Consider the following 26,389-nt stretch of genomic DNA (forward strand, 5'->3'; position numbering starts at 1 on the left):
TTTAAATTAAATAAAAACTGTACTCACAGTTAAAAATGGTAACAGTTGGTAGTGTTAAATCTCCTACGACCTAAAAAAAACAGAAAAAGAATCTACAATTAATTATACTTAACAAAAGTTTGTTTTAGCGATAAACCAGAAGTGTAAGTTTGGTTAAATAAATATAAACCAGGTTATATTTATTTATAACCAAGTTTTACTAGGTTAGGTTTATGGGTTTATAAAAAATACATTAACCATAGTTATTTGGAAGCTTTAAAAAAAAAAAATCAGGAAAACTGTGTAAAACAAACACAAGATTTTCTCTTAATAGTATATTTTCAACGATCAAATTTTCTAGTATTACGAGGAAATCGATTTTTTCAAAGATGCAACCCCCACCCACAATCTACCCCTAAGTTTTTCTTGAAAAATTATCTATGTACAGTTTATTTGTATATGTGAAGTAAAAAGAAAAGCTGCAGGAGCTAATTTCGGGAAAGTGGAAAATCCAAGAGGGGCGGCACTTCCGGTGGAGTGAAGTTTCCTTCAAACTTCCAAAAAATATCTGACTTCCCCCCCACCCCCACCCGTATCAGTACATGTCAGTGAAATGGCACTACAGTGAGGAAATCTAACCAACCACTTTGCTGGAAAGATACCCTTCATCGAATTCTCCATCGAAAACGTAATAAATAAAACTTACGATAGTTTTTCGAATTCAAAGGATCTGAAAATGAATATTTCCAATACAAAAATCTTAAAATCGGAAATCTTTGATGACGATTTAAAAAACAAAACAAAAAAGAAAAACTGTAAAATCCATTTACTGTAAGTGAAACTCTCTTTTCTTCAAATTCGGAATTTTACAACACGTTTAACATCACACTAAATCGTAAATTTTACTTAAAATGATACTTTGCAGGTTAGCTTACCAATCTCTTTCTTTATCATAGAGGATTTTTATGGGAAAATGTAAGGTTAAGATTAGCTTGAATATAAATGTCTTGGATTTTATCCGTGTTAGACGCATGTTTATTGATGGCTAACCGGATTTTGGACTTTCAACTAAGGAAAAACCGTTGAAGCCATTTTTTTTTAGGAATAATAGAATAAGTAAAGCTGAACTTCCGGTGGAGAATAACTTGGCCAATTTTTTCTTGACTGAGTAGAACTCAAAATAAAGTTTCTTGCATCAGCTTGGATTGGAAATTCGAATCGATTGCAATAATTACTCTCCACCAGTGAGAGAAAGTAAAATTACTATGTTATGTAAATAGTAGAGGCGCCACGATAGCCTAGCGGTTAGAGGTGAGACTTGCGAAGCTAGTATGTATTCTGGTACTGGGTTCGATTCCCGGTCTTAGGCCTTGGATTTTATTAAGCGGTTAATAAAAGAAATTTGCAGTAAAGTATGTTTGCTAGTTGCCTCCGTCCACGACACCTAATTGGTAGTTGGACGTTAAGCCCCGCCTGAAAAAATAGGCGATTACTTTAATTTTTACTTTTTTTTTTACTATGTAAATAGTACTTCATCTACTTTGAAGAGTTGCCTCATGTCTGGAGACATTAAGGCAATGGATCATTCAACGACTCCAGCGTCTCCTAACAAGTTGGTGATCTTTGGAAAAAATAAAATAAAAATAAATAATTAAGACAGATATGTGTACCAAATCTGACTGTGGCACGAATGGAATTTAACGTCAAATCATAAGATCTGTTTATAGAGCCAAACGTGATCACCACTGTTAAACTGAGACGATTATACTGAGCTGGAAATGTTGCCAGAAATGGTAATTATGAATAGCTAAAAAGTGCGTTGACATGAGTACAGTTAACAAAGCAACGAAGAGTTTGACAGATTGGCAAAGGTGGGAACTTGGCAGAAACCCTCCGTACCCAAACCTTTTTTTTTGAGGTAATTCGTGCAATTCTGCATGTGAAGAGTTTGGAAAATGATAAAATTAAGTAAAACACTTTTTACTGGATAAGTATAGAGGACTAAAGCCCTAGAAGAGACACCAAAAATCCAAGTTGAGCTGTACACGCTAAAAGACAGGGCACTACTTCAATGGATCCATGGAACACTAAACTTCGTAATCTCTCCCTCAGAAAAGCCATCTGTGGCACGCCAGCTGGTTTAGTGCCGAACTGAAGTTTCTTGCAGCCTCCATTATAGAGAGCTCTTCGATGCGTTAGTTACTTTGTGGGTGAAACACACTAACATTTGGGGCCGAAATTGCAAGAAATTGAACAAAGGTTTCAATTGTTTCCAATTACAGTATTAATAAAACACAAAGACGAATGCTAGAAACATTTTAGTAAGCTATTTGTAGTGGGTTATTTAGCTACCAGGTAGATCTTTAAAAATGGTTTAACTAAAAAAGCGATCTCTTATTTTTAACTGGATAAAAAATACATTACAATAACAAAAATACTTTAAAAAAAAAATATTAAATTTTAATCAAAAAAATAATTATTTCCTTAATGTAATTATAATTTTAAAATAATATTAAAAATTAAACTGGCCCCCCTCTTAACATTTTTAAGTTGGCAACATTGTGGCCTTTCACTTGGTAACCAAACACATCTGTACATTATCAAAGCTGGTAGATAGAGCAGAACTGATGTGGTCCCTAAACAATTTATTGATGTGATTATTTAATGTGATTTTTCTTTTGGTTCTGTTCTCGTGGTGTTTTCTTTCATTTTTTTTGATGTTGTTTTTTTGTCATGAAGTGTATTTAATAATTAGAAACAAAATAAAACAACCAAGCAACGATTAAGAAAACTAGAAAAAGTTTCAATACCATTTTCAATAAACATTGGGAATAAATGAAGTTTGTTTCGACCACAGTTTCACTTCAGTTTCTGTCCAGTTAAAGTTTTTTTTTTTCAGAAAAGAATATTTTCGGGCAAGAAATTAAATAATTTAAACGAAATCATGGCAGCTAGAGATTGTTCCAAAAATGAAGATGATCACAGTGTGGAAGTAAGTTTTTGCTTTTGTTTATTTATTTAAACTTCTAGATTGTGTACGTTAAACCTAATTTATTTCTGGCTACATTATAGCTAACTTCTACACAAGTTAAAGTAACGTAGGATACAACAACTACAAAAAAAAAACTTAAAAATGTAGGTCAAATTTTTCTTCTTTGGTTAAAACTTGCGGAATGTTTTTTGTATTATTTTACATACCAAAGTAGCTTTTTTGGGGGGAGTGTACTTCTTAACAGCCACTAAATAAAGTAATTTATTTCTTTATAAATTTTATGTAATTCAAAAATAAATGAATCTTACTAAGGTACCATGTGCTAAAAAATAAAAAAATATAACCAAAGCACCTATAATCATCTGCTGTACTGTTCTTATTTCAAGTTTTCTTTTTTTTTTTTCTATTTTAACTATGTCATGCAGGGTATATTCTCAATTTTAAAACAAAAATCAAGTTCGCAAAATTTTAATTTAGCTTTTAAAAAAAGCCCGGTGTATAAGATGAACGTCTGGCATTTGGACGATTTTTATCCAGATGAAATCAGCCCAAACAAAGTAACATTTTCTTTTCTTTTTGAAGTTAAATATTATTACATGAATAATTATTGAAAGGAAGCGATAATTTATTGTTTAAAAAGAATTTAGAATAAGATTACAATGTTTGGTTTCTTGGATAACTTTAGAAGTTTTAATTATAACAGTTCTTGACCTAATCATGAATTTTGTTCATTAACATCAAGTTATGTGCACATAAATTAAAAGGAGAAAAGCTAATTATGATAGTATGAAGGTTAATATTAAGTAAATAAACTGCAGTAGGGATTAAGGTTATGGAATGCCTCTTGAAGTGTTTATTTTTCTTTTGAATCAAGTTTATTAACGTTAAAATTTTTAGAAGTTCTGAGTACTTATTCTGATTTGAGTCTAAATTAAGAATAAATAGGCGCGTGTAGCTGTTAACTTCTAAATTCAATAATAAGAAGCTGCAAAAGAGCTTTGGCGGTCAGAGATCTGACTCAAGCTGTCCTGGCTTCCAAGTAATAGGAGCCTTATTACGATTAACGTTGAAAGTCTTTTCTCAAGGTCCCACTACAGTCACCGATTGAGTTTTAACAATCTTCAGATAACAGCAGCACTAAAAAGCAACTAAGGGAGTGCCAGAAAAAATGAAATTTGACCGAAGCAATGGATGTTCTATTTAGAGAGAGAAAAAAATTTTAATGCAAATATTTGCAAAACAAAGGGTGCTGCCCAAATAGATCGGGTTGCTAGACACACAGCGTACCAATCAGTCAATCAAGATATACAGACAAAGTGGAAAAAAAAAGAAAGAAGTCAACACCAATACTGCACCATTGAGAGATCCTCAATTCGTCAGGCAAAAAAAAATTAAAAAAACGAAAATCGTTCCTAACACTAATACAATATGTCAACAAAATAAAATAAAATAAACCAAACCAGCAACAGAAACATCCAAATCAGAATAAAAACATATCATAATCATACAATACCAACAAATAAGCGGGCAGAACAATCAAACTCATGCCCCGTAGATGTGGTGGTGGATAATGCCAATCGAGTCCACAATGATAGACTCCGCCAAGGCCTCCAATTCCCTCAGATCAATCCCTAGCTCCTGAAGGAAGCTGAAAGTCAGCTTAGGGATGACACCTCGGGCACCGAACCAGAGACCCCGAACCCGAAACTCTCGGTCACCGAAGTCATGGAACCTCTCTTTCAAGAAGGGGACACAACTCTCATATATACCTTTTTTTTCCAAGTCCACCTTCTCCGCCTGGTCCGGGTCATTGATCTCGAATTTGATTTTAGTTTTCTTGTAAAAAAAATGAGAAGTTAATTTCTGTCTCAAACAAACAGATATATACAGCTAGTTTGTTCTGACTTGTTTTATCACCAACTAGATAACCAATAAACATAAAAGATAAACAATCTTTATGAAGCCTACTGTTTTTAGTATTTGTTTGCAAAAAATAATAGATAACAAAATACAAAGCTTTTACTTCAGTTGCGATTGTATCTGTAAGAAAATATTACTTAATTAAAAACAAAGAACGCTGTATCCGTTTATTTTAATTCTAATTTCATTGCAACATCTTAATCTTTGTAAAGTTTTATTTTTCATAATTGATTTACGTGTCTTAGATTCTATCCCCATTAAAAGCATACTTGTTTTTCACAATAATTTTAACATGTATCGCTTTCTTACTCAGATACAAATTAAATTAATAATTTTCAACGGTTTTTCAAAAATTAATTTTTTAATTATGTCACATTGTTTGGAATGAAAAATACTTGCTTTTTATGAATATTTAAGTTAAAAATTAATCAAGAGTGAAGTGTGATAAATTGGCTGATTAATTACAATGCAGTTTTTGTAATTGTATTTATATAATTAAAGTATAAACGTAACTATGTGATTTATCGAAAGTACTTTCACTTGGATCCATTAAAATACTTAGCCGGGTTTCTAGTAGTCCTTGATCTTTTACTGTTATGTATGTTATCTAAGTACAAAATGTCCTTCTAAGTATTGTTCCTCATATTTGTAAACGTATTTGGTTTGGTAAGCTGTAGGTAGCTTTTAGAGTTGTATACTCAATTCGAACTCAAGAGTCTGGGATAGGTTTTTTTCGGGAGTAGAGGTTACAGATGGCAAATTTTTTTTGGGTAAATAGATCAGTTATCTTGGATGAGGTTTATCTTTTATTGTAATCGTACGGGAAGATGCAGAACGTGTCTAACATGGGTTTATAACAGAGAATACAGCGTATAGTCTCAGTATGCACTGTAGGGCTTAACCCCTCTCCCTTGACTCTTCTAAAAATTTGTGTTGATTATTTTGAAAGAAATTAATCTTCAACAAAGCATAATCTCTCCTTATCATGGTACCAGATCGATCATTTTAGGTAAATAAGGAGGCCAGATGGGTTGGCCAAATTATGCGTCTTAGTTCCTCTCAGGATGTAAGGCCTTCCAGGAATATACCGAATTTATTGCGGAAAAGCGGGTTAGATGTCGAGCGTTACCAACGTAAGCGTCTTTCTCCTTAGTACTTTTCTTAAACTTTGTTGAAGGAATTATTTATAGAAGACTATCTGTGTCTGGTGCTCCTGAACAAGCTGGTTTCTTTTTCATCATTCATCAGGAGCCTCTGCAGCTCCTGTGTCCCATTTTAATCTGGGATACCATGCTCTTGCTGCTGCCGATGCTAGTGGACTTGATGCTCCTGATTGCTGCATTACGTACTATTCCGGAGTTTTTGCCTTCCACTTTCTCTAACTCATGTAGATTTTCATCAGATGTTTTTGGCAGTACTTTCGACCGACTTTATTTTGTTGGTTTATGGCGAGTGCACGATGATGTGCTGTGTGGTACATCCTTGGAATCCTATATTCTACACTGCTGGCCATTTTAGGGTGTTACTGTTCAACGAAGACATTGATGTTTTTCATGGTCAGCTCTCACACTTTTCGTATTGTTTGGAGTGAGGGGTAGTTCTTGCGGAAATTAGGTTCAGTGCCTGAAGAGAGTGACCGTGGAAGTACTTTAGGCTGTGCTTTGCCTGAAGGATTTTCTTTCGGTGCATTGGGTTCGAAATAGTAACGAGGCTTGGATTTTCTCTAAGAAATACTAATAATTCCGGTCCCCGAGGTCTCACATGGTATTACTTGTTGCAAAGAGTTATTATTTTTTTTTTTTTTTTGTTAGTAATGCACATGCACTTTTAATTTCATGCTTGAGCGAACAAAAAAAATTCCTAAGCAAGGTTTTAGGAAGTTTACGTTCATTGGGAAACAAGCGAAGCGTTTTACAAAATGTAAAAAGTATTTACCGCCCCATTTAATTAAGAATTATGCTCATATTGTGTTAAAACCTTTAAAACTTAATTGCTTTATGTAATATCTGTTAAATATATAATATAATCTTCTTTTTTTCTGTTACAGTCATTGGCGGAAGTGTTCCGCTGCTTTATTTGTATGGAAAAATTAAGAGATGCACATTTATGTCCACATTGTTCGAAACTTTGCTGTTACGTGTGCATTCGGCGATGGCTAACCGAACAACGATCTCAATGTCCACACTGTAGAGCATCTTTACATTTACATGAATTAGTGAATTGCCGCTGGGTAGAAGATGTTACACAACAGTTGGACACCCTGCAAGCTGCTGGTTCGAACCTGCAAGCAAGGGGTGATAATTCAGAAAGAGATCGGTATGGATTATTACCATTTTTCATTTATTACACATTACCATTTTTGCAAGGATATTTTTTGTATAATATTTTACTTCTAGGTGTTCTACCCATGAAGAGAAGCTGTCAGTATACTGTTGGACATGCCGGAAGTGTATATGCCATCAATGCGCTCTGTGGGGAGGAACACATTCAGGACACACGTTCAAACCGCTTGATGAAGTCTACGATCAACATACGACGCAGATAAAGGAAGAGATCTCACAGCTTCGGCGACGTCTTATGGAGCTACTAAGTCTTATGCAAGATGTTGTATGTAAATGCAGTTCTTTTCCTTTTTTATCGTTTCACCTACCTAGTAAATTGCTAATTGTTACGAGCTATTTATTGTGCTAAGATTTCTTAAAATTCTTTTCCACACAGGATCGTAATGTAGAACTGGTACGTAATGCTAAAGATGAACGAGTTCGTGAAATAAGAAATGCCGTTGAAACAATGATTTCACGTTTAGATGGCCAATTGAAATCTAAATTAGTTACACTGATGAACCACAAATCTGGATTAACCTCTGAAACGGAACATGTTGAATCACTGCTACATGAAGTTGAACACTCCCTACAGACTAAGACTAAATCAGAGCTGATCTCCACATCAAGTGATATTTCTAGAATGATCCATCAAGTGAGGAAGAAGCCAATGTCTTCTTTTATTATCCCAACAGTGCCATCCGATTTTTACAGGTATTTTAAGTTCTACTCTGTGTACCTTTCTTCATGAATATCCGCTAATTGGTTTTTCTTCATTATTTCACTATAGTACTTCGCCCCAACTTGCACACAATACTTAATGGTGAAAAGATGCTCCTTTTTCCTGAGCAGTTAAACTGGTCTAATCTTATGATGCTTCATTCTAATCCATTCGAAGTATTCTGATCCATGTGTCCTGCTAGCTATCCTTTTTTTGCTCATCTTCTCTTCCTTCTTTCCTCCATCTTGTTTTCTACTTTTCTACCTCTACTTTAGGCCAACTCTCTTTACATAACTTACGAACTTACATGTGATATTTATTAAAGCCTACAGAAATTTAATCCAAAATGTTTAATTTTCAAAAAATACACCATAACTATTTTATTAGAATTAGAATTAGAAAAGAGACGGGACCTATGCTCCACGGCACCGCAGCCACAAGAGGCTTATTGTGCCATCCCCTTCTGGATCTAGTAGACGAAACCACCCCTACTTAAGAGGTTGAGGACTTTCCCTACTAGTTCTTTTTGCGCTTCCATCTTCTTTGCTCTCAACGTTCCAAAGGTTTTCATAGCGCAACCGCTCGATTGTAGCGCAATCGAAAAGCAGGCGTGAGGCCGTTAGCTCCTATTCCTGACCCAATCTGCACAACAGTTCCGAGCTAATAAGCCCCCACCTTGTACAGAACTTCTTCCTGAACCTACAGTGACCCTTGAATAGGCCTGTGATCAGAGTAATCTAACTTCTTCCCTAGCACTGAGTCCCTTCAGTTCTTTGTTTACCCAGACAAGCCATTATCACAAACTATTTTATTAAATCGATGTTAATATTGATTTCAGTGAAATAGTGCCCAATTACGATTCAAGTACATTTGTAATGCAGCAGTTTACTCAGTTACAACACAAAGCTGATCCAGTATATTCCACTCCATTACACGTGAATGGACTCTGTTGGAGATTGAAAGTCTATCCAGACGGAAATGGAGTCGTCAGAGGCAATTACCTCTCAGTTTTCCTGGAACTTGCTGCGGGCCCGCCTGAATCTTCTAAGTAAGTTAAGAGTTAGTTACTTGAAGCTAAATCGGACTTTTGTATTTATTTTTGGACTGTAAACATTTTGGCCTTTTTTTTTTTAAAAAAAAAAAATTTACTAAACCGTTTTTTATTATTCTCAAGTAGATTTGAATATCGTGTTGAAATGGTACATCAAGGAACACGGAATACTAATAAAAATATCGTCAGAGAATTCGCTTCTGATTTTGAAGTTGGTGAATGCTGGGGTTACAATAGATTCTTCAGGATAGATCTGTTGGCCAGTGAAGGTTACCTAAATGTGGAAAACGATACCCTTATACTTAGGTGAGTAATAATTTGATTTTTTTAAGGGCAGTATACTGGCCCTGAACTTAACACTTGCTAATGCAGCCATTTTTTTTGTTTTCCTATTTCTTAACGCTAATAGTTTCGACGAATCAAATTAATCTATTATCTTTAGGGAACGTTCAATGCAATCTGCCGGTTACTCTCTTCTGGCGTGCCAGGTGTTCACCTTTCTTAAAACTCTGCCAGCCATTTAATTTGGGGCCATCTGAGAATGTACGGAGGTACTTAAAGGAGTTTATACTTCGAGAAAGAGCTTTGTTCTCTCTCTCTCTAATCTATAGAGCCGTTCTTAGAACATCAACTTTGACAGAGCAGGAGCTCCATATTTGCTAGAGAACCTGGGTAGTTAGTTACAAGGCCTTTGAGGGAATACCCCATATTTAGAATTCTCTTGGGAGAGCATTCTGCATATTTAGAGAGGGTAATGAAGGTTTTTGAGTTAAATCCTGGAGATACAGTCGACTCTCGATAATTCGAAACTCGATAATTCGAACTCTACAGCTGTTAACTTCGGTAAATCGAAAAAATGCAGTGTATTTCGATGCGCTCGATAACTCGAAATCCTTTTCTTAACAACAGGGGGAGAGAAGGCTCTATAATTCGAACGAGGCCACCTTCCCCTCTTTATAATTCGAATTTTCCCTAGTAATGTTTACTTCTCATTTTCCGCTTATTGTTCATTTCCTGCGTAATGTTTCCCTCCTTTCAGCCCAGTTTAACTTTCCAATTCTCTTTCTTAGTTTCTCACGATGGGAAATACGTCTCCCTTACTGTGTCCGACAAAGAAAAATGATCGCGGCCGTGAAAAGTGGTTCGAAACAAAAAGATATCGCCAAAACTTTCAATATTCCACCATCAACGCTTTCTACAATTCTAAGTCACTGACTAAGTCAAGCCACATTGAAACAAAAAACTGTTCTTCATTTTTTTAATTAGGTACATATGTATATTATTATTTATTGAAATGTTAATACATATGTAATTTTTTTTGTTCTTTTTTGTCGTTTTCATTATTTTTACTTTTTTACTTGAGGCTGTATATGTCTAAAACTTAGGTAAGCTCACACGTATTTTCAATATACGTATGTACATACATATATACATAATAAAAACTCTTAATAATTCGAATTTTTTTCCCCCTTCTTGATAATTCAAACTTCTTGATAATTCGAAGTCTCGATAATTCGAATTTTTCTCGTAGTCCCTTGAATTTCGATTTGTCGAGAGTCGACTGTAGTTTATGATTAATCGCTGGTTCCTAAATTCTTTTCTCAAAACTTCCCTTAGGGAGTATCTGGGTGCTCTAAAATCTTATCTGGCTCTAGTAGGGGCACAATGTATCTAGTAAAAAGGTCGTATTGCAGAACACTACCGCTAAGAAAAAGCTGTCATAAGAAATGTATTAAAAAATAAAAATTGTAAGCTTATTTAAAACAAAAAAGTATTGAAACAAAGCCTTATAGATATTAAGAGTCTACTGGAGGGAAATAGTTTACGGTTTTTCAGGTTTCAGGAACATCCTAGTGGTAACATTGATTCTTCCTCAACAAGTGTAAACCGTATTTAGTGGAAATTTCAATCCAAAGAAAAAAAAAAAAAAAAAAGGGCATTGATAGACGTTTGAAGATTGGTGAAACCAAAACATTCGTGCAAGCGTTATTCTATCTACTATTTGTTTTGCTTTCTGCTTCCACAGGTTTCAAGTAAGAGAGCCAAATTTCTTCCAAAAATGCCTACACCAACAATGGTACACAAATCAGTTAGAAAGAAATATAACACAATATATTGAAGAGATTAACAGTTTAAAACAGAAATTAGGTACTGCCGCTTGTTATATGTTAGATTCCCAAAGATGTTCAAATATAACTGATGCATCACAAGATGTCCCTTCTAATACGCAACTGCCTTCAAATAATAGGTAATGTTTTAACCAAAATAAGAAGTTTTTAAAAAATATACTATCAACTATGGAGTTTTATTTTAAATTTTGAACCTCCTTGGTTGTTTTTTCTTCTTTTTTTTTCAGAAGTAACGAGAGAATTGTAGCCACGGACACAAACAATACTGTAACTAGCAATATTTGTAACACATCTGTAACTTCAATAAAAAGTCTAACTAATAAAAGATTGCATCCAACACATTCTGCCAGTGATGTTACATCACCTGGGCCAACAATTTCACTGAGTGATACCGATGTAGGATTCATAGTTTGTATTTTTTTAAAATTTTTTCGTAATAATAGTAATAATAAGGGGAGGGATTAGCTTAGCTATGCGGTTAGCGTACTGGACTCCCACGCGGAGGTCCCCGGGTTCGAATCCAGCTGCTGACCTTTTAGATTTTTCTCTTCCTAGGAGCTTCTTACAGACAACACTGTCCGGTGATAGACAGTGTTGTCTGTAACGAGAGAACACTGTTCGGAGGCCGGCTGTGCACTGAAAAAAGCTCCAGGCGTTAATAACTCAGCTGTTGATGCACCAAAAAAAAAAAAATAATAATAATAATAATGATAACAGCAGGTCAAAAAAAGCATTAGTAAACATTTGAGTAGTTATTCATTAAAACCTGGCATAAATGAACTTCTCTTAGATTTGGGTTAGGAGAGAGAGACTTAAAGTCTATCAAATGAAGAAGTTGCCGACCTTTTGGATAGGTGGATAACTTAAAAACATAAGTTAATCGAATTGAAACAGATTCTACATGGACCATTTCAAAGGCAGATGAACAATGTCTGCTTTTAGTAAAAGAGAGCTTAATAAATAGGCCTATTAGGTGGCATCATTATAACTACATATGTACTTTAAGTAGTTTTAAAAGAGGAAAAAGATAAGCTCAATGGGTAAGTGAAATCCGAGGTTCGTACCCAGCCTTTTAATTTTCTCTTGCTAGGTACTTCTTTCAGGTAACACCGTTGATGGACAGAAATAAGAGAAAATTGTCCGATGACTGGCTTGCTATTGACAAAAAAAGCCCCGGCGCTAATAACCTAAGAAGTTGAAGCGCCTTAAATTTAAAAAGAAAAAAGTACTACCGTAACCAGCTTGGCTCATTCTAGTTGATTCGAGATATGGGTATAAGTTGAGTTAATAATCTTGCTGGAAAAACTGATGTGACTATCTTGAAAATTGGTTAAATTCTTTACCCCTTCTCGGTTCACGGTTCACGTAAGAATGGAATAATTCAAAAGTGTAAAATTGCGGGATTTTTCTATGATTAGTTGATGGGGGGATCAACGGGAGACAGTCAAAAGTTTCGTAAAATTTATTTACAATGAAAGATCTATCAAGTTTTAATAAGTTTAATTAATGTTTTTTTTGTTTTTTAGGAAAGCGATTGCGATGATTGTGACGGAACAAGTATAAATTGTCTCCATAGTAGAGTAACCGTAGAAGACAGCAACAGTAACGATGAAAATGATGTGGATGATGAAACAGCATCAGGTGAATTATGAATCTAAAATTTTTCTTTAGTAATTTTATCTAGTACTTTTTTTTTTTTTAATCTGAAATTTCTAAATTTTAAGTTGGAAAATGTTAATAAAATAAAGTATACGAGAGTCACTCAGAAATGTTTCAGATTTAAATAGTAATTGAAAAAAAAATTATCCAGGTAGATTTAAATTGAATTTTTGTTCCATGTAGCTGTTTTTCTCATCCAGTTTGGCAGTGAGTGTGTCAGTGAAATATTGTTTATTTTGAAAATCATTAGCATTTTGAATAATTTTTAGTGAACCGATATTTTACGATTTTTATAGTAGCACTGAATCATGCTTCGAGAACTACGCATTGCAAGAGGTTCGTTTCTTTTTAATTTCCGCGAAACAATTTGTGGATGGTTTGCTGTCAATAGATTTTGTTAACTGTAGCTGGAAATTCAAAAAAGTGAAACGATTTAAACATGATCCGATAAAATCATATGAAATAAAGGCCGTCATTAAGTTATAGACGTTTCGAAGAGTTATCCACATTTGCCTGCATCTTAGGAGAGACGTTTCTCTTTAGGTTTTTCTTTTCTCTTTAGAGATTCTGTTCCATCTGAACTTGTCGTACACTTGGTTTACACGAGAGTCGCCATAAAGGATGAAATGCTTTTTTTTTAGTGAATATCGGTTGTAAATCCCGGTTATTGTGGGCATCTAAGACTAACGAATAAACCAGTGGAGATGGTTTAAAGCCTATTTAGTTGTCAGAAAGGGACAATGAAACTACAAAACCCCATCTGCTGGATACGTACCACAAGAAGATGAACATTCAAACCAATGTGAGGTAAACTATGGTTCTAACATTTCCATCAAAGGTGGCCGAGGATGTTAATCAAGGATCTAATCTTCCTTCAGAAGCACTTACTGTAGGATCGAAATATTGAATGGCTACCGGTTGGATAGCCCCACTTTTTTTGAATGCAGAAATTTACCATTTTGTATGGGAATAACAGCAGCTTTGAGGAGTGGATATTGAGATGAGCTCTCCCTAATAAAGGAAATTTTGTAACCATAGCTAAGCTTAACCAAAAAATTTGACTTTGCATTTGTTCAACGCATTCGCATTATTTACAAATTAGCGAAGAAAAAGATCTGATGAAGCGGTTATTTGTGAACAGAAGACTTAAACACGCGTCAGATACAGTTTTTAGTAGAAAATCCATTCACCAATCTCTCGAAAAAGAAACAAAAAACAATCAACTGATAAAGGCAATGGATGAATTAGCAGAAAACTGTCGCAACAATTTGATGAACGGCAACATACCTGCTTCCTATATTCTCGTATGCCTATCGTACCCTGATATTAATGCAAGAGAAACCAAGAGGCAAGGCCAAATATTAGGTTTCAAAACAGATAGTACCTCCTAAATCACTATTTAGCGTGTGCGTTGACTTCTATTACTTCTTCAGTTTGAAAATCGTTTTATACGAAGGAGCTAGGAACAATTGTCTTCAGATGAACAGACATGAGACCTTCACAAAAACTGGCAGAAAGAGGTAAAAAGTAAAATGAAGCAGGAGTTATCCAAGGATACAAGGAAGACGTTTATCTTCCTGATTTCCAACGCATGAACAACCAAAAAATGAGCCTGTTTTTATCATTACTTGTCCAAAATACTTATTGTGGGACCAAATTATGAAGACATGCGAGATTATTAATGAGACTTCTTACATTTTAGTTACATTGAACATCCAATGATAAAAATAAAATCTTTGCCATTATAAGAGATAAAACTAATTTTACTTCATATCTTGAAAACATCCTGAGTGACCCTCACTCTTAAATTGGAGTTGATTGTATAAAGAGTTGGAATTCACAATAACCTAATTATTTTATAGTTTATGGTTTTAATGATCTTGAGAGTACATCATCGTCATCGTCATCATCATCATCGTCGGAAAATGATTTTCAAGTTAATTGGGGCGATGTGGACTGTAATGAAGAGGCGATTAATGAAAACAATATCCCAGTTAAACAAGAATCCCCGCCAGAAAATCCCATAAACGCATCCTAGAAATTCAGATTTTCGTAGTGATTTGGTAGCCCCACGGCAATTTAGATTGATAACCAATAAAAAAAAAAAAAAAAAAAAAAATTAAATTCTATGTTTTGTTTTTATAATACAAAAAAAAGTGATTGAGAGTAAATAAATTCAGTGTCTGCTAAAAAAAAAGGACAGTTTGTTATTTAAGTATTTTTATTGATAATATTTGAGTGAGAAGTAATGAAATTCTGTGATAACCCCCATTCTTTTCTGGGGACCATGAAGCTTCTCTGAATAAAAAAAAAAAAATTTGGGTCTAAATCAGTCTACTTGTGAGTAATACCGACCAATCAGTGATACACGTGCACCATAATGAACATAAATATAAGTGTCTTTCTAAAAACCAAACAGTCTTTCAAGAACAGTCAATTACTTCTGTCACACTATTGAAATTAATAAATAAGAGGAATTAGCCAGCAACTTAATATTAATCTCGTTAAAAAATTTCTTAGTTTGCCCATAATTTAATTTTATAGACTGGTTAGAAACACATTGGGCCCATCTTTGAGGAGGAACAAGTGTGCTGTACACACTGGAAAGACCTAAAAAAAAAAACCAATGACTTTCAACAGTACGTCCCTGGCTTGCACTTTTAGAAATGTTCAGGAAAAGCATTCGCAACGCCCTTCTTGTGCAAAATCCAGATTATTTATAGGGTATAAACCGAAGCTATTTCCAAGGGTAGGTAGCCCTTAGGTGTGAAGTATATGAGCCTTGTTGTGTGTGCTTGTTGTTTACGTGAATGTGTCCCTATTGTACAAGTGAAAGTGCATGGAGTACTGTGCAAGGATCCCGTGGGATTGCATCACCCAAGGAGGCTGCATGCAACAGCCAACCTCCCTGCGGGAAATATACGAGGGTCATTCGTAAAGTAAGGTTCCCATGATTTTTGAAAATAGAAAACATGATTTATTTCCTTAGCATTATACATCATTTTAAAGCTTAAAACTTACGCTATTTTTCTACATAATCGCCCTTCCTGTCCAGGCACTTTTGCAGACGATGCTCCAGCTTTTGTATACCAATGTCATAAAATTTTGCCGCCAATCCCTTGAGGAATCGAATAACCTCTTCTTTGACTTCTTCATCGGTAGTGAAGCGTAAGCCACCCAAGTATTCCTTTAATTTTGGGAACAGGTGGTAATCACTTGGGGCTAGGTCCGGACTGTAGGGGGGGGGCATAACTGTCCAGCCAAAATCTCTCAACAGTTCCTGAGTTTGACGAGAGGCATGAGGTCGAGCGTTGTCGTGAAGAAGCCTCACACCAGTGGACAATCTTCCTCTACGGCGGTTCTGAATTGCACGTCTCAGTTTTTTTAGTGTGTCGCAATACCTTTCAGAGTTAATCGTCGTTCCACGAGGCATAAAATCGATCAACAGTAGGCCTTTCCTGGCCCAAAAGACGGTTGCCATGACTTTCCCTGCAGACGGCGTTTGTTTGAACTTCTTTGGCTTCGGCGAAGTTGAGTGACGCCATTCACGTGATTGCTGCTTGGTTTCGGGAGTAAAGTGAAATGCCCATGTTTCGTCGCCTGTAACAATGGAATCCAGGAATTCTTCTTTGTTCTCTTCACATTGTTGAAGAAATTGTTGGGCACACTCGACACGTTTCTGCTTATGGTTTTCTGTCAGCATTCGCGGCACCCACCGCGAACACATCTTATGATTTTTCGGTTAAAATCTTGTGGACTGTGGTGTTCGAAATGTCAGGAATATGAAGAGCAAGTTCGTTAATTGTGATCCTTCGAACTTCAAGCAGTATGCTTCTATATTACATTAATTTAATTGAATGAACATCTTAGCATAATTATTATGCAGTAATGTCTTCACTAATAATCTAATAACACGATTGATTATGTTATTAGTTAATAATGCCTTAACAAATAACCGAAATTAAATTCAAGAAAACTGAATTAATTATTCATAAATAAAGAAGGAGAGGGCGTGGTCAGCCTTTCTCCGATTTTATTAAAAAAATTTAATGGTTACTCTAAGCCAAAATTAAGTCGAAACTTGGCCGTACCTCTGAATGGTCTCTCAGGGACTCTCTTAAATAAAGAGTGATACCTTTTGAACAATTTCATCTGAAACTGATGGCCTTCCGCTCCGGTCTTCATCGTGAATTTCAATGCGACCTTCACTAAATTCTCTACACCATTTGCGCACATGTTGAACTGATATGCACTTTTTACCATACACTTCGATTAACTAACGATGAATTTCAGTAGGTAAAATCCTTTTTGCGTTTAAAAAACGTATTACTGCGCGAATTTCGCATCTGGCGGCAACGGCGATAGGGAGCTCCATCTTCAATGGCTGCCAAGCCGGCGGTGATCGGCGTAGCGACACGGGAATGGTGGGGATAGAGCGCGCGAGAGTTGCTGAATGTGCCAGTGTAGCCAGATTTCACCCAGCACTTCGCGTTGTTCCGATACAGCATAGGGAACCTTACTTTACGAATGACCCTCGTATATACTTATTTAGTTGCATTTAATTATAATTAAATCATTAACTTTAAGATGTGCAGAATTCTTCGTTAAATCGTCTTATCTACTAAAGAAATCTTCTGTTCCTGTTATACGTTGTTAGCTTTTTAATTGTGCTATTGAAAATTTTTTGTGTTAACAGAACGACTAGAAACTATAGTTATATTCTATAGATAGATAGAACGAAGTATTTATTCTGATAAGTAAAAATAACCGAAATTAAATTCAAGAAAACTGAATTAATTATTCATAAATAAAGAAGGAGAGGGCGTGGTCAGCCTTTCTCCGATTTTATTAAAAAAATTTAATGGTTACTCTAAGCCAAAATTAAGTCGAAACTTGGCCGTACCTCTGAATGGTCTCTCAGGGACTCTCTTAAATAAAGAGTGATACCTTAAAAGGGCATTGTCTCCTCCAAAAAAGGATTTTTATTTTTTTTAAATATGCATTTTCAAAATTGAAGCATCTCAGGCAAACTATTTGACCATGTATTCTAAAATTATTATTATTTTTGCGATTTTAGGCGATAATGATGTTGAATTTTCTGTTGCACAACGATTATTTGGACGTGACCGAGCGGATAATAACAGTATAGGGTTAGTAGTTTACATAAATAAACATTTTCTATATAATAAAAGTATATGTATACTGTGATATGTATTATTGATTTATTTTGCACAGGGATATTGCATTGCAGAGCCTTGAAGATGAGATAATGCTAATGAGATTGTTCGATTTACCAGATCCGAATACATTATTATTTAATGATAGTCAATATTTAAATTACAGCCCTCAAGGTATATATGTGTAAAATAGTAATAAATATTTATTCAAAATTAGCAAAATATAAGATACGAATTGGAAATTAGTAATTTCTATATTACATTAATTTAATTGAATGAACATCTTAGCATAATTATTATGCAATAATGTCTTCACTAATAATCTAATAACACGATTGATTATGTTATTAGTTAATAATGCCTTAACAATTAAATTTAATTAATTTAGTATGAACTTAGCCATCTTTGCACCTATAACGGCGTGTAGTTATGGGGTAATTTCATTGGTTTTATATTAAAATTTTATTCATGTGTGCCTTTCAAAAAGTTATAGTAATTAATTGGCTAATTAGTTGCAAATATTCAATACACGTTATTTGATACTGTGCTATCATTCTTCGGGAGAGGAATGATCGGTTCGTGAAGATTTTATTATTCGCAAATACACGATTTGACCATAAAAGATAACACATAATCAGAAAAGAAATTTCATAAATTGATAAATTTAATATGAATACGAGGTGTGGCTTTTAAATAAAGAGACTATTGCTATAAAACATTTTATTTTAAATTTATACATATTTAGTTATTATCACCTTCAATATACACACCTCCCCTATCCCTACAACGCTCCATGCGAATTTACCATTGTTCCGAAACAGTGCTGGAAGTCTTTTTCTGTGAGCTCCTGCATGACGCTTGCCGCTTTTTCTTTCACAGCTTCAACGGACTGAAATCGTGTTCCTTTTAATGCAGATTTGACTTTGGGGAACAGATCTAAAGTCACATGGGGCCACAACAGGCGAATAAGGCGTTTGGCCTAAAACGGGGATGTTGTACTTGGCTAGAAATGTCGTCTTGACAGACAATGCAGTGTGAGCCGGTGATGGAGAACCCGTGACTTGTTCTTCCAAAAAATCGGGTCGTCTTTTTCCTTACTCTTTCACGGAGTTGGGCAAGCACCTCACCGGTAGTAATGTTGATTAATTATAATCGATATTTTCACGTCCGTTTTGGACGTGGAAGGGCGACCCGGGCGGTCATCGCCTTCGTCGTCTTCTCGGCCATCTTGGAAACGCTTGAACCACTCAGAAAACTAGCGCACGTGATACAACATTCATCGCCATAAACTTCTTTTAACAAAAGATAAGTTTCAGTAGCGGTTTTACCAAGTTTCATGTGAAATTTCACGCCAATTCGTTGCTCTACTACATGTGTAGTATCATGTTTTGCGGCAAAACGAAACTAACACCTCTTACACAAACGACGCGGTTCCGGTCAGACTGATTTCTCTACAAAACACATGAGACGCTGCAATCGAAAGAGAAGGCTTTACGCTGCACAGCTGTCGGTCGTTAGGATTTGGCGCATGCATAGTTCTTCTGTAGCAGCATCAATCTCGTTATTTAATAGCCACACCTCGTACATTATTTCGATTTCTTGATAGGTGGATTAATAACCAATCAATTTTTGCTGGACTCTTTTTCTGTTAAGTTGGGGTTTTTGTCTGCAAAGGTTACTAGAATGTTGGTTATTAATTCACGGAACAAGAAATACAATTTTTGATCTAAATAAACGAGATCAAACATTATTTTAAATTTGAACAAATTTTTTTCAAAACAGGGAGCTCCCGATCTCATAGAGATTCTACGTCAACCTTAGTGGATGCATTAAATATGGAGAACAATGGGAATCCGCTCAGGTAGGTTCATTGCTATATTTTAGAATTTATATTTATCGTATTATTTATTACTTCATTTTATGGCAGTCATAATAAACTTTAATATTTTTCAGTCCTAACAGGCGCGAAGATAATCTACCAGCAAATTCTAGCGTTGAACATCTATCATCGCCTAAAGGTAATTTTCCTCTCTATTAGTTATTGGTGAGAGAAAGTATTGCGTTTTCCCTGGGAGGTTTGTTGTGTCCGAAAAGGTGGTTTTTCCGGAAATAGTTTTTTTTTGTGTGTGTGTGTGTAAGGGTGTGTGAACAAAATAGCTCTACAATGGAAAAAACTCAAAGGAAGCTACAAAATGATGCTTCGATCAAGGGAACGAAAGTGTTACTTAGAGAACAAAACCTATATTCCAGAAGTGCCATTTTATTGTATTTTTTGCAGTTTTTCTCAAAAATTGCCCCCAAATTTTCTTTTAAAGCTTATAAGCGCAAACTTTTCCAAGAAAATTCCATTAAGGGCATTTCTTTCTGAGAGAGAAAATTAGGCTTAGAAGGGTAGGTCCTGTAATTTATTCATTATTTAGAAGAGCTAAATGTATTGATTGATTGTAAGTTCATATTACCAAGTACAAAATTAAGTGAAACATTTACATCAAAGTTGTAAGTTAGTTTCCCCTTTCTTTTTCGAATTATAATAATAAGATAAGCTAAGACATTATTAAGTTATATTTTTTAAATAAAGACAGTCAGTTTACAAATTGATTTACAGGGTTTGGTCTATCATTAATACAAAGGATGCAAAAAAGAACTGCAAGCAATGCAACTGTAACTGCACCACCACAAACACCAACTTCGCCATTATTGCCTCGTCTGCATTTGGTAAATGTACTTATTTTTTTTGTTTTTTGTTTTTTAATTTTTTTAAAAATCATTTTGTGATTTTGTAATTGTTTTACACATTTTATTTTAAACATTTTAATAATTTAAAGGAAAATCTTGAACAAATCCTAAGGACGATTAAAAGAAGAAACGCGGAAAGGGCTGCTGATAAAGATAGACCGGAAAAAGAGTTCTTTATTCGTAGTAAAAGTGATAGGTAAATAGTAAATTAAATTTCCATATTAGTGTTTGTACATAGAATGTAGAATGTCAGGCGAGTGATTGTGTAATGGTGTCAATTATAAGCTAATCACAATTAGCTTTTGGTGAGAATGAAAATTATATTTACATTAGTTTGGAAAAATTGTGTCTTGAGGATGTTGATAATGGGGGTTTTGTGGGAGCTACAACGTCTTGCTTCCTTAAATAAGATCATTTTATCGCTGGTTTCCTCGTTACATCGCTGGATGTAACGCATGTATATTGTACGAGGTGTGGCTATTAAATAACGAGACTGATGTTGCTACAGAAGAACTATGCATGCGCCAAATCCCTAACGACCGACAACTGTGCAGCGTAAAGCCTTCTCTTTCGATTGCAGCGTCTCACGTGTTTGTAGAAAAATCAGTCTGACCGGAACCATCGTTTGTGTAAGAGGTGTTAGTTTCCGTTTTGCCGTGAAAACATGATACTACACATGTAGTAGAGCAACGAATTGTCGTGAAATTTCACAACAAAACTTGGTAAAACCGCTACTGAAACTTATCTTTTATTAAAAGAAGTTTATGGTGATAAATGTTTATCACGTGCGCTCTGTTTTTGAGTGGTTCAAGCGTTTCCAAGATGGCCGAGAAGACGTCGGAGTTGATGACCGCCCAGGTCGCCCTTCCACGACCAAAACGGATGAAAATATCGATTACAATTAATCAACATTACTACCGTGAGGTGCTGGCTCAACTCCGTGAAAGAGTAAGGAGAAAAACGACCCGATTTGTAGAAAAACAAGTCACGGGTTCTCCATCACCGGCTCACACTGCATTGTCTGTCAAGACGACGTTTCTAGCCAAGTACAACATCCCAGTTTTAGGCCTGACCTGGTCCCATGTGACTTTAGATCTGTTCCCTAAAGTCAAATCTGCATTTTAAAAGGAACACGATTTCAGTCCGTTGAAGCTGTGTGCATCATGCAGGAGCTCACAGAAAAAGACTTCCAGCACTGTTTCGGAACAATGGTAAATTTGCGTGGAGCGTTGTAGTGATAGGGGTGGGGTGTATATTGAAGGTGATTATAACTAAATATGTTTAAATTTAAAATAAAATGTTTTACAGCAATAGTCTCCGTTATTTAATAGCCACACCTCGTATGCCTGACTGGTTTTAGACTTTCATGCAGCGTCAGAGATAGATTAATGGGTTTAGTGTATACAAGTTGGCTTCACTTAAGTTACACTTGCTGAATCCAGTTCTCCCAGACTGATTAATGAGGGATGTAAGTCCCAAATCGGTCAGCGATGCAAAAATGGGTGCGCCCCCTGCTATGACGGCTGAAATCACCAATATTCCCCATCATTGTGCAGTGCTAAAACCACATTTTCTGTACCATTTTATTGTAGTGAACGTTTTATAACAGTGAAGGAAACACCGAGAATTTCTCGATTGGAGTTTGAAGGTGTGTTGTGTTTACACCGTACTTTGTTTTATGTAATATTTTTCCGACTACGGAGTCATTAGCGCCTATAATAATATTATTATTTTAATTCTTATATAATTTGAATATTTTTTTTTTCTTCTAGTTCTGATGGCAAAGGATCTACCAGTTCTTCATAACACTATCAAAGCAAACCATTTCACTGCCTAGTTTAAAAAAGAAATTGACCAATTATTCTTGAATGTTAATTTTGTATTGTTTTCTTATGTATTAAACACAGAAATATTTATTGTAATCGTGAATTTAGAGCTAATAAATAATTATACAAAATAGAAATACTAATTAGGAGAGATCAATTAGAAGCAAAATGAAAAATTAGTTCCTTTCAAAATGGATACAAAAAAATGCAACCTTTTCTTTATCTTTAGTTTTTGTAACAAAAAAGAATTTTTCTTTTTGAGTGTGTGTTGTTCGTTTTACTATTTCTATTTTTGATACTCTCAACAAATTAGAATGTGATTTAGTTTGAAATGAACTCCTCGTAAAGTAATAGAATGATATAAATAAAAAGAACAGTATTAGTATAGACAAATTTTTTTTGCAATAACTTTTGAAAAGTAGAATTTTTCAATTCCCCCCCCTTGATCTGGATTTGTGAGGGGGAATAAATTGATTTATTATTATAACTTTAAAATATCAAAATTTCAGGTTAAAATTAATTAAGAATTTATCTGTGATTTTTTTATTTGATTTTACTTTTAATTTTACTTTAGTATATAAATGATATTCATATGTATTTTATATAATATTATATATTTTCCTTGTCGCGTACTGTTCCAAAATGTTCACTTAGCTGATATCACCTGGTATCTATTTCATCTTCATGTCTCTCACTTGCATCTACGCTTCTTTCAACTCCAATATCTTTTAGAACAATTATTCACTTATAGGCACTCTAATCCTTGAAGAAGCTTCACCATTAATCTCCCTTTTACTGCAGCCAAGTTGGTCTAGTCTTCTTCTTCCACTTTTAGCGTTTAACATGGTAGATTTGCCGTGGGCGTTCGTGTATTTTCAGTCTTCTTATTTGCATGCAAGATTTGTTTTTTTAAGCTTCTGCTACCATTTCCGTACGATAATGGATCTAGTCAGAGAAATCCTCGTTTTTTTTTTTTTAGAGCACATCCCACCTGGAAGTCATCCGAATGGCTTCTTTTTTTTTGCCTAGCCATTGTAGGTCCATGTTATGCTATGTTGTTTTTGCCAAAATTTATCAGAACAAGAAGTGATGCTCGGTCTATCCTGATTTACTTTAATATTATTGGATCTTCTTCTGGTTTTCGGTGGAATTTATTAAAACCCAGTGATTATTTATTGCTTGAATGTTTATAATTTTTTTTTTCACGAAAAAGAGTCGAAAGGAAAATGAATCTTTTGGCGCAAACAGGAATCGTTTACTCGGTGTCACTGCATTTATCAAATTTATAAAAAAAAAAAAGTGCATCCTTCTACGATTTCAACAGCAACTTGAATTTTCTTTCATTGTCATAGAAGTTGTAAAAAGCTCTAAGTTAGAAATTATTCCGGTCGTACTGCTGCAAATGAAAATGTTCTCTAACTTAATCTTCAATTGGAAACGCCGCATCATTATTCACTCAGTTATTGTGCTATTCATAACGCTTCACAAGAGAAAATATTTTTCCAGCTATGGATAAAGATCGTAAAGTAACTACTGCGATATTGATACGATGAAAATAGCTTTCCCTTAATGTTCGGTTTTGGACGTACGGTACATCCTCAAGGCTTGCCAACGTTTTCGTCCTGCCAGAGCTAAAAAGTGGACCTTCTTAATATGACTAATCGAAAGTCTTACCCTTTTCTCGTATTTGGTATAATTCATCGCGAGTGAAGGCAATCTGTCAGAACGTGCCGACTTTTTTTTTGTTTATTAACCTCAGAAGACTAAATTCTCATAAAATCTGAAGTAATGTAACAACAGTTATGGTAAAGAGATTTCTCAAAACTATCTTCATCAAAACTTCAAGTACATTTATCCTTGTCGGGACAGGTGATATCCGAAAGTTGCACAGAGAGGAAAAACCAAACAAATGCTTATAATGTATATGTGGTAAAAATAACCAAGGTTATTTGTTATTTTGTGATTTAAGATCTGGTATACAATTTTTTTTTTTTTTTTTTTTTGGGTAGGGGCAACCAGAAGTGAGAATTTTAGAAATGAACCAAATGCGCCAAAGTGTAACTCGCACCTGCACATTCTCAGCCTGTGTTAACTTGTAAAGTGCAGCTCCTTTAGCGTATGAATAAGAGGTTCATGACTAAACTTCTACGCTGCGGTAAACATTCCTTTTGCTAACATATTCATTTATAGATCTGTATTAGGAATTAATAGACTAGAAAATTCTTTGAAAACATACAAATAATTAAATACAAAAAAAGAATCTATAATGTGGTAAAGAAATTTTGAATTTTATAATTATAGTTCATTCATTTATATTACTAGAATTGGGTCAGTTAATTTTGATAAAAGAAAACTTCTTTTTTTAAAATTTAAATGTATTAGTGACTGATATTATTTTATATAGATTTTTTTTAATTTGTATTTGTTAATTTCTATTTGTACATATTTATTTATTTTCTAAATAGTTATTTGATAAGATATCATAAGACGACTATAAATGATGGCTTCTAAAAAATGAGAAGCTTTTATTAACAAGAAAAAAATTATGTTTTAAATGAGGTATGAAAACATATTATTGAATCTAGTACAATTTTGGAAACAATCAATGTTTAGTAAATTTAATAGACTTAAGACTTTATATTAATTTAAATTTTGGAATAGTTTTTGAGAAAACATATCACTTTATTTATTTCGGAGAAAAAGACTTTTTATTAAATTAGAAAAAAAAGAAGCAATACAGACAGTTTTTTCGTTTATATTTTTATTATTACTATTGGGTTGATGTATAAATTCAAGTGGTCACTTGCGTCTAAGTGACGCAAGACAGATGTACGGACACAATGTTTTGCTTCATTGTATACACCGATGTTGGCCCAACTGTTTGAGAGATCTGAAGTGCATTTCTTGTAAAAAAGATACTGGCATCAAAGTTTAAAGGAAATTTAGGAGATCATGTTAACTGTTGTTATTTTTTAAAGGGTTGATACGGAAGGTGAGACATCGGCGTATCAGAAATGATCTCCCAATGCATGTTGTGAGTGGCTAATTTAGTTATGTTGTTGGGATGTGCCATATTGTTGATTTCGGCGTTTATGATAAACAATTGTTTCCCGAAACGGTGGTGTTACTTCAGTATTTTTTCCCCCCCTACTCCCTTTTGATTGCATTTCTGGCATTTTTTTTTTATAGTGCCCAATAAAATATTCAGTCTAGGAGAATGACTGTTGTCACGTTCTCCACATCGTACAGTGGGCGAATCAGTTGTGCTAAATTTACTGAGAGGGACTATGGAGAACATGTCACGGCCGGTGAAAAGCTCGATGAAGCTTGGCACTGTTACGGCTGTTGGCAGCTATTATTAGGCGCTTTATGAAGACGTCAGCCCTGCGGCTGAGAGTTTGCTTCGTTACTTAGCGTATTTTAAAAGCTGTTGAAAATAGAACCAGTACAACCACCAAAAAGTTGAAACTTTAAGCCACAATCACACTTCTCAATGTGATTACTACATACAATTACCCATATCCACCGTCAAAACCGTAAACAAAAGAAAAATACGAAAATAAAAAGCATGTCCAAAATTTGTGCATCAATCCAAGTAGGTTGTCAATTGTGTAGATCCATTAAGACAGTTTTTTTTTTTTTTTGTTACATTAAAACAACTCAGAAAAATTATGTATACTGAAGATCTATTCAAAAAAGAAAAAACTTATCTTTTGTGAATTACTTTTAATTTTAGAAAACTTGTAGACCAGTCTGTATTTATTTTAATTTTTTGGGGGCTCTTTTTTTTTTAAATCAAATTTGAAAGTGTTTTTTAAATTTAAATTGAGGCCATATATGTAATTTAGTATCAAAAATACAAAAAGGTTTTGTGAGGA

The 26,389-nt window shown here is 34.6% G+C and overlaps 1 protein-coding gene across 9 annotated transcripts; it reads left to right on the plus strand.

Moving 5' to 3' along the window:
* The first annotated feature begins 2,563 nt into the window (after window positions 1-2,563).
* On the plus strand, window positions 2,564-26,389 carry LOC141454537 (E3 ubiquitin-protein ligase TRIM37-like). Of its 9 annotated transcripts, none has more exons than XM_074128881.1 (16): window positions 2,564-2,971; window positions 6,939-7,207; window positions 7,288-7,498; window positions 7,610-7,926; window positions 8,772-8,981; window positions 9,108-9,290; window positions 11,011-11,232; window positions 11,341-11,521; window positions 12,640-12,754; window positions 17,850-17,922; window positions 18,008-18,123; window positions 19,732-19,810; window positions 19,903-19,967; window positions 20,555-20,670; window positions 20,775-20,881; window positions 22,458-26,389. In XM_074128881.1, the coding sequence occupies exons 1-16, from the start codon at window positions 2,924-2,926 to the stop codon at window positions 22,489-22,491; spliced, it is 2,346 nt and encodes a 781-aa protein (XP_073984982.1). In that variant the 5' UTR covers window positions 2,564-2,923; the 3' UTR covers window positions 22,492-26,389. The 9 variants fall into 9 exon arrangements, with proteins under 9 accessions (XP_073984982.1, XP_073984983.1, XP_073984977.1 ...); XM_074128882.1 differs by having other exon boundaries at window positions 9,111-9,290; XM_074128876.1 differs by lacking the exon at window positions 2,564-2,971 and adding an exon at window positions 3,346-3,528.

The sequence above is a fragment of the Rhodnius prolixus genome, unplaced genomic scaffold, assembly GCF_049639745.1.
Source record: "Rhodnius prolixus isolate KJV_2025 unplaced genomic scaffold, Rpr scaffold_9, whole genome shotgun sequence".
Lineage (NCBI taxonomy): Eukaryota > Metazoa > Arthropoda > Insecta > Hemiptera > Reduviidae > Rhodnius > Rhodnius prolixus.